The sequence below is a fragment of the Vespa crabro genome, chromosome 5 (assembly GCF_910589235.1).
Source record: "Vespa crabro chromosome 5, iyVesCrab1.2, whole genome shotgun sequence".
NCBI classification, from domain to species: domain Eukaryota; kingdom Metazoa; phylum Arthropoda; class Insecta; order Hymenoptera; family Vespidae; genus Vespa; species Vespa crabro.
Genome location: NC_060959.1, coordinates 6,343,756 through 6,352,762, shown reverse-complemented (window position 1 = coordinate 6,352,762; position 9,007 = coordinate 6,343,756). Strand labels below are relative to the sequence as shown.

At 29.3% G+C, this 9,007-nt stretch overlaps 3 protein-coding genes across 9 annotated transcripts in view; 1 reads left to right on the top strand and 2 right to left on the bottom strand.

The window, feature by feature from the left end:
• Positions 1-433, bottom strand: part of LOC124424319 (SPARC-related modular calcium-binding protein 2) — a 10,973-nt gene extending 10,540 nt beyond the window's left edge. For 6 of the 7 annotated variants that reach the window (XM_046963206.1, XM_046963209.1, XM_046963210.1 and 3 more), the window contains exon 1: positions 1-97. This exon is cut by the window's left edge. The gene's annotated coding sequence lies outside the window, so the exon portion shown is untranslated. Of the gene's footprint in view, positions 98-329 lie in introns of those variants that run through there. The other variant, XM_046963211.1, reaches the window with a different exon arrangement.
• Positions 434-3,095: 2,662 nt separating this feature from the next.
• LOC124424324 lies at positions 3,096-4,564 on the top strand. The gene is given in 5 exon segments (XM_046963221.1): positions 3,096-3,301; positions 3,622-3,745; positions 3,815-4,039; positions 4,042-4,271; positions 4,356-4,564. Coding segments are annotated over 5 exon segments (903 nt in total). The 5' UTR covers positions 3,096-3,104; the 3' UTR covers positions 4,483-4,564.
• Positions 4,565-4,724: 160 nt separating this feature from the next.
• Positions 4,725-8,677, bottom strand: LOC124424317 (protein kintoun). Its single transcript, XM_046963201.1, has 4 exons — positions 8,116-8,677; positions 6,833-8,047; positions 6,347-6,765; positions 4,725-6,269 (listed from the first exon to the last, which is right to left on the bottom strand). Exons 1-4 carry the CDS (start codon positions 8,638-8,640, stop codon positions 5,888-5,890), a joined length of 2,541 nt encoding a protein of 846 aa, XP_046819157.1. The 5' UTR covers positions 8,641-8,677; the 3' UTR covers positions 4,725-5,887.
• Positions 8,678-9,007: the final 330 nt, after the last annotated feature.

The window sequence follows — 9,007 nt, the reverse complement described above, 5'->3', positions numbered from 1 at the left end:
TTTTACCAGCTGCCAATTTTGTTTGCCAATTGGAAAAGAGTGACGAATGATTTTCCAATGAATTTGACCTTCCAACGTGTTTTCGTATCTTTTAATTCTAAACGTTTTCGTTTAAGAGTTTGAGAAGTAAATATGTAATATTATATGAATTTATATTAAAGATAATATATATATGTGTGTGTGTGTATGTATGTATGTATGTATGTATGTATGTATATATATATATATATATATATATATACATACATACATATATAATATACATATATATATATATATATATATATATATATATATATATATATACATGAATAAGAAAATAAACTTACAATTGATTAATCAAGAAATTCACGGTAAACATTTTTTAAAATTCGCGTTCCATCTTGAAATTTGTAATATTCGAAGGATGGATAACCTTCGGCCAGATGTGTTTCACGGCCAATCTTTTCTAAGGAAATTATTTTATTCTCCTCGTCTTCCGATACGTTCCAGATGTTACGAAAATATATCGTAATATCCATATCAGTTTTTCTTAAAATCGACGAAGACCACACGCACGCGTGTACCTAAGAAGATAAACGAACTAATAATACTTCCGTGAAATTCATTATGCCAAGAGAATAGAATCGCTTACAATAGTATTAGAAATTCGTGAACACGAATTTATCGCATCGAAGATCACGCTGCATGCTCTGGCTATACGCATCTTTGTTTTTTCTTGACAATAGTCTTGTTTTTTTGTTGCGTCATCTTTAATGTAATGATCTATGTCATCTAACAAAACTATAGTAGGTAACGAAACGAACGTATGTAATTCTGCTAACTGTGTTACCAAGGATTTATAATTCGATAGATACCTACAAATTTATCAATTGAAAAATTTAATATTTTTTACATAATTAATTCTAATTATATCAAATAAAATGTATATAATTTTTTTTGGAAAAAGTTATTTGTAATTTGGAAAATGAAATTTGTAAATAAAATTTCACACATATATATATATATATATATATATATATATATATATATATATATCGCTTATATTATATTGTCTCTCTAAAAAAATTTTTAATATTATACGTTTTAAATGAAATAAAAAAATAAACTTACACAAATGTAATCAGTTTATAAGTAAAGTATGTCGAAGGATTACTTTCATGGCAAGCAGAAGGAATTTGTTGTAAAGGTATTGGTGTGATATAAAAAACACGATGACCTTCTTCTGCCCAATAAATGGCTGCCTGTTAAATGATATAATATAAATATTATGCTTCACATAATTTATGGTACTAATAAACTTATATTATTCGTTGAAAAAAATATCTCTTCTTATACTGAAATATATGATGTATGTAATGTTCATAGGTTGTCAAAACAATATCTATATCTACATATTAAACTACATATCCCCTTCCTCTTATTTATATATTTTTTATTTATTAATATCATGTAATATGATTTACATACCTCATATAAGAATGTTTTGCTTAATTCTGCTGGTCCATGTAATAACGTTGTCTTGAGATTTTGTTTTGTCGCAAACATAATATCTTTATTTGACATCTAAATAAATCAAATAAGTAAGAACAATATAATGTAAAAATATTCAAAAGTGCTGAAGTATTTTCTACAACTAATGAAACAGTAATAAATAAGCTACACCAATGTAAAAAAAAAAAGCATTAATCGTTTTTAGGTAATCACATAAAATAGATGAATAAATAAAATTTATGAATAAAATTTATGTAATTATGATGATTTTTTAAATTATCTGTTAGAATAAGTAATACATAATCATGATCACACATACAACACAACATAACCAACAATCGGTAAAGATATTTATAAAGTTATTGGCTTGGTAACCTCACTTTCATTTACATTTTTACACTACTTACATAGCACTATAATAATAAGCTTAGAGTATTTTCTTTTTTCTGTAATAAAATAACAATAAAATACTGTAAAAATTATTGTAGGAAATGAATGATATACGAAGCACATACGAATTATAGCTTAAAGAAAAAGCCCGCGAATAATAAAAAGTCAAAAGGAATACACAAAAAAAAATGAAAATTTGAATGATAAATCTCGCGTTGCTATAAAAATCAATAATAAATCTTTTTATATGTTTTATGAAAATTTGATAATGAATAATACAAAGTTGTTACGTATTCTTGAAAATTATAATCAGATCATTATGAATATGACTCTTTTGAAATACAGGAGTAACTTTAATTTATCACGTGGTCTTTTTCAAACCCGAGAGACAGAACGGAAGTTTGTTTAATAGATAATAAGCAATTACGTTATAATAATGTAGTATATGTATACACATATATATTCTATAATGATTTACACACTGTCAATCGAATATGCACATAGTAATAACAATAGATGACAACGCCCACGATAAATTTCCGAGGCAAGCCCTATTAATCCGTCTCTTCGAGTAGATCGTAAGAGACAAAGACAAAGAGTTGTATTCGTGTCAATGTATGTATATAGGGTAGAGCGAAAAATTTTTATCAATAGTAACGTCTTATTTTTAGTTATATTAAATAATCTTTTAAATAAAATACGTGTACTATTAACAATCAATATTTACGATAAGTGAGGGAATTTCTTGACCAACGTAGTAATTAAAAAATTTTCGAATTATCATAAGAGTTTTAAATGATGACAGTTAGAAATAAAAATTCATCATAAAAATGTGTTTTGTCATTATTAATATTTTAATGATTAACAAATGAATATCATAATATATCTTGCGAGTTTTATATTTTAAATGAATAATATAAATTTTAAATGAGAGAAAAATTATTCGATAAAATTTGTAATAAAAAGGAATTTTGAAAATGACAAAAGTTAATTTTTCACCCTGTATAAGGAAATGTAAAGCGATGAATATTATACCGTATTGAAACGACGTTACTACCATGACTTTTCTGCTCGATTATGTTTCAGTCAAGAAGGCGATCTCGCGTAACGTATTACGACGTTCGATCATCCTAAAGACTAGACAAACCCATGTACTATGATCTTGCCTATAAAAGATGTTGCAAAAATAAGTGAGCCGTAGTAGTACTTACAAAATAGAGATGTCAACATCAAAAAGTAGTTCTCTTTTAAGACTTAATCAAGAAAGTCGGCATATTACCGACGATTGGCAAACTCGCGAAACCGATTCGGAAATAAGCGACAATGATTTTATTACGAAGGGTGCATTCCTTTTAACACCTAGCCATGACTTCAATATAGAAAAAGCAGCGGCCATTTGTGAAAAAATGAACTTCCGGTAAGAATGAAAATAATAATTACAAAAAAGAAAACGTTTTCTCTTTAACGATTATAGATATGATATTAATTATGTTTGTACGTATTTTTTTCTTTCTTTTTTTTTTTGTTTCATAAGCCGATCATTTCATTTCTTTAATTAAATATTTTAACACGTCAAATCATTAATGTCGTAGTTCATTTTGCGCGTTTATGAAAATATGCTCGTTTATTGCGATTTTTAATAGCGCCATATTAAAAAAAAAAAAAGGAAAAAAAAGAAAAGGAACGTATAAGACTTTAACGAAACATTAAAAGCTTATATATTATAAAACGTTTCAGCGGAGCATTTTCTTTAACAAAAACAGCTACTGGAATACTTTTTAAATTTAGCAATACTGACGATTATCATGCAGTGTACAAGAAAGGTTTTCACAAAGTAACTGGTGCACGTTTTTACAAGAAGGTAAAATTTGTAAAAGATTATACTGTATATAAGATTATTTTTTAATATTAATAATAATTTTTACTGTAGATTGCTATACCATGTAGACCAGCGAAGACGTTTACCGTATACGTTTTAGATGTACCAGAGGAATTACCAGAAGATGATATCAGGCATGCTTTATTTAAATATCGTTCCATAGTGGAAGTAACGAGGGTACCTTTAGCCACTGGAACTGTTTGTAAGTTTAAAAAGAAATCTTCTTTATCGTTCGTAGGAAAGATTATTATGTTATTTTCGAATTTTAAAAATTTTATATGTATGATTTAGTAAAAGCCATCAATGATAGATTAAAAAATGAAGCGCAAAACGTAAACGAACCAGCAACAATCTATACAGGACCACCTGTTATAAGAGTTACCCTTGCTAATTTGGAAGAAACTACTATATTGCTTAGTCAAGGATTAGATTTTTATGGAGCAACTTATTTTCCTACTGACACGCCATTTACTTCATCGCAATCTCTTGTGAAATATAAAAGCAACAGGTTTAATGAGTTATAACTAATAATAATATGGTATAAATGCAAAGGTATCACATTTAATATTTTCTAAATATTTATTTATTTTAGATGGAATGAACTTGCATCAATTTATCCTGGCCAAAGAGTTAGAGATTTATTACCAGTCTTTGACAATACTGGCTTTGATAAGATTCCACCACCTACAAGTCGTATGATAAAACCACCAAAAAATTGATATAAGAAAAATAAAAGCATTTTTGATATAACTTTGCTTTGATGTCAATTACGTCTGAATAAATATAATAAAGACAAACAAATTAAATCGTTCTTAAGTTTTTCGCTTTTCTTTTTTTTTTTACTTTTTTTTCTTTCTTTCTTTTTCTTATTTTTTTATTCTTTTTTTTTTCTTTTTTTCTTTTTTTTTTTTTAAATCTTTTTACTATCTTTTTCTACAACTAAATGATATTAATACAGGAATAGTCGATTAAATACTATAGGTTGTATTTTAATATTTTTATGTGTGCCAGTTGCATATAAGCAACAGAAATAATTTTAAATAACTGTATATTATCCTGCTTTGCTCTTTGTGCAAGCAGCTTTTTTTTTATGGGTTTATATGTAACATAGCTAAAGATATGTGATCGAAGTACTAGGATTAATTATCCTAGTTGATTTCATTTTTTTTCTAATGTGTATAAAATATATGATATTGGCATATATAAATCTGTATAAGAGCTACGCGATTAAGAATTGGTGATTTTGAAATTTCATACTACATAATGTGACTTTTGGTTTTACGCTCCTTTGTTTATAATTTCACCTGCATGATTTTTTCTTTTTTTTTTAATATTATATAATACAACTACCAATAAAAATAGATCAGGATAATCAAGTTGTCTCAAAGTTACTTGAGATATAAAAAATTCATCGATTGATCGAATTGAAATATTTGAAAAATCACGTATATAATAAATTTTTCTTTTATCGAAATATGAAGTGCAGTTGCATTATATAATTACCTAAAAAATAAAACGTAGAGATAAAAGGTTCACACCTATATCTTTTTAGAGATTCTCTTTAAAACATACAAGCTTCCTTATATAAAGTATACCTTTTAAATTACGTGCGCAAGAAATATATAATTAAGTAATAGCTAATGACACAAAGAAATTCTTCATGTATCTTATACAGAAGATAATTCTAAAAACATATGCTTATCTTTCAGTAAACAAAGCATAAGATGAAATATATAATAAAATATAATTATAACAAAATCTTTTCAATCATATATTATCGCGTTTCAATAGCAATCTTAGACTTTAAAGTACTGGTATAATACTAGACCTTAAAGTCTACATTAAAGTAGATATTTCTTAATAATTTTCACGCAATCATTGTTTTTATCATAATACTTCTTTAGACTTAGAATATTAAAAAATTTTATCACATTTAATGTGGATTTTCGGAAACATTTTTAAAAAACATTTAGTGACAAATTGATTGCTATTGCAATCGTTATAATATTACGAACAACGTATTTCTATCATTCCCTTAACAGTGGAAATTTATCACACATATTACCTCGCCTCTATTTCTTTTTCTCAATGTGTATTTTTTCAATGTGTGAATTTTTGTGTGACCTATATATCAAGATCGAATATTAAATCATTTTTGAATTCAGCTTGATCTGAATTTTTAACCGATGTTTCGAGTGTGTCTTCTGTGCTTTCCTCTTCGATGCTACTTTTACGTTTTCCCGAAAGTATTTTTTTAGATTTTTTTAATTTCTTAATTTTAATATAAGCCGATTTCTGTTTACCCGAATGTTTTTCACGACTGAGAATGGATTTCACATTTTCAGAAATTTCTGTTTCTGGTGTCGCTTTCGGCGTAATCTTATACTTATCACGTTCTTCTGTTTCAGAATTTTCGCTTTCGCTTAATTTGCGTTCTTGAGCGCGTTTTTTGTTTCGCAATTTACGTTGATTCTTCTTTCGTTGGCCAAGAATGCTAGAGTTAGATCTGCAGAATTATATTTTATTATTTTTCATGTCCATTCTATTCGTCTTTGAATGAGCTTTCTGAGAATGTGACATTACCTGAATAATTGTCGAGATACAACGTTGTTAAATCGTACAGTCTTTTTCAGACTACAACACTCTGACTCCGATTGAGGGTCGTGAATTGAACTGCATGAAAAATCTGCAGAAGAAATAGCTACACCATTTTCGTCTGCACTCGATTCAGATACAGAACGTGAAAAATCATGAGTACGATGCGATTTTAATATTCCTTTCGACATACTACCACTACTACTTGGTAATTCGTCTCCGCTACTTTCCGAAATCGATCTTGACTTTATTATACCTTTCCTATTTTGACTCACATTATGTTGTTCATCTTCTTCATGCTCGTCATCAGAATCCAACTGATTCGAGCGAATATTTATGATGACAGATCTATCCTCTTTTTGAACATCGACTTCTACTGGAACCTCAGAATCTTTCTCCTCTGTATCCTAGGAGTATATGTTCATTAAATCATTTTAAATGTATATGTAATATAACGATATTTAATTGTCTTACCATTAGTTCCTTCAATCTATTTTTGAATGACAAGGTGCCTGACAATTCTTTCCTTTCCATGAACTCTTCATTCACACCAACGAAATAATGAGATACATTATCAGAATTATTTAACTTAATACTAAATACAAGATTATTATCCCATGGTTCAATGACAAGTGAATCTTGTTCTATTGAACCTTCTTCTATCTTAAAACATAAGGAATAATGCTGTGGGAAAAATCCTGCACCAACTGATGCGAGTAAAATATGTATTCCTATGTTATTTTCTAAGATTCTATGTTGTATGGAATCTGGGTCAACATTTTTAACATTGACTGTAAAAGCTATTTGATTGTCATACATATTACAGGCAAATGATGGCAATGTATATTTTATATCAGCATTCATAAAGGGCACTGTAGTTTCTAATGAATTAGTAGTAGTCCGCAACACATTATCATCTAAAGTTTCACTGGAATTTATTGAATCCATTGGAATAGTTTTTTCTTCTAGCACTAAATTTGAAAGGGAATCACTCATAGTTGATTCCATGGTAAATAAATTTTCACTTAATTCGTTGGATACGACAGGTACAAAGCTATTGCTATCACTATCCACATCACTATCTTCTTTCGGCATCTCTTCTAACATCACTGATTTACGAATGACCGGTAATATTACTGTTAATTTTTTATATTTAGGATCAAACTTGGCATTACCATGATCTCCATCAACACTATACGGGAGGGGTAATTGTAAGAAATATTTGGCAGGTTTTTCGCTCTTCAAGTAAAGAGAACGTTCTTGGATATCTAGTATAGCATCTGTTGCCTTTCCTAACAATGGCAAATCTATAATGATAACTAATTTTTTAGGAATAGTTGCATACATCTTTGCATCTCTACTGTTAACAAAATCTTCCATGTCAATATCTGTTTGATGTTTTATCATGAATTTTGGAGTGACATATTCCTTGATCTCTGTTTCTAATTTAGAATCATTGTTCTTATAATAAATAGTTTCAGGTGGTGCGCGTTTTGGCTTTTCCTCTCTGTATTTAAATTGTTGCTCACGACTCTCATCATAACTGGACATTAGTTTCTGATAAATTTCTGGATCCATATCTATTGACTCTTTTAGCGATTCTTTCGATTGTTTCCTAATCACGCTTGGATGAGAGATGCCCTTGAAGTTCATCTTAGGAAATTTAAGATTCTTTCTGTCGAGCTTCACCTAAAAATGATAAATAACAACTGATAAACCGAGTAAAAATACATTTGTAAAATTTTGGAAATACTAACCTTAAAATTATTCTCTATACCATCCATCGCAGTGTTATTAACGATGTCACGAAATCTAGCATTCTTCGATGCGAGATAAATCGTGTCAGGATGAAACACAACATCGAAGACCAAGCAACGAATGTTTTTTCTATCAAGGTCATCGCGAGGAGGTATCAGGGTGTAAGGAATTGACCATTGTAAACCACGGTGACCATCCTCGTAGGAAGGGTGACTCGTAGGTCGTGCGACAATGTCACTTTTACTAATATTTAAAAAACATTTCTTCTCTCCGTTGACACTAGTTTTTATGACGTAACCAGGCTGGGGGTTAACGAACGTGACGTCGACGCCCCGTTCCTTCTCCAATTGAGCGATCTCCTTTTCATAAATCTTACGATTTTCTGGATCGGTCACTTCTTCCGCGTATTCGATAAGTAATTTACGAAATTCTTCCTTTTTCAGGCACTCCGTTATATTTTTTAACTCTTCCTTGGTAACGTCCAAATCTTCCCAATCTCTTTTACGTGACTCGTACGCGTCCATCTTACGAGGCGATGCGCATTGATGCGCGTGTTTACAAATAAACTTGATGATGGAAGAATCCCGAAGCACACATATACATATACGAAGTATACCACGTGGATCGCTGGCGCCACCATGCCGGCCGGCTGACTATTGACCAATCACAAATCTTCACGTTTTCAAACGTCGCGCGGTATATGGTTATCTGTATTTCTATATGAAAGTTCTAGAAGTTACCTTTAGAAACGTGCAATAGTACGTTGCTTGCTAATCGATTAATAGTAGCTATAACGAATTAAAATATATTTTATATGCGTGTGTGTATTATTACGTACTGTTTCAAAAATTAAGAAGATTAACATCATTTCAATTTCGAAGAAAAATACAT

Coding starts and splice junctions, on each gene's coding strand:
- LOC124424317 (XM_046963201.1), bottom strand. CDS start 8,640: ATGGACGCGTACGAGTCACGTAAAAGAGATTGGGAAGATTTGGACGTT. Junction 8,048..8,115: donor GTATAGAGAATAATTTTAAG/GTTAGTATTTCC, acceptor TATCATTTTTAG/GTGAAGCTCGACAGAAAGAA. Junction 6,766..6,832: donor ATAGATTGAAGGAACTAATG/GTAAGACAATTA, acceptor ATATACTCCTAG/GATACAGAGGAGAAAGATTC.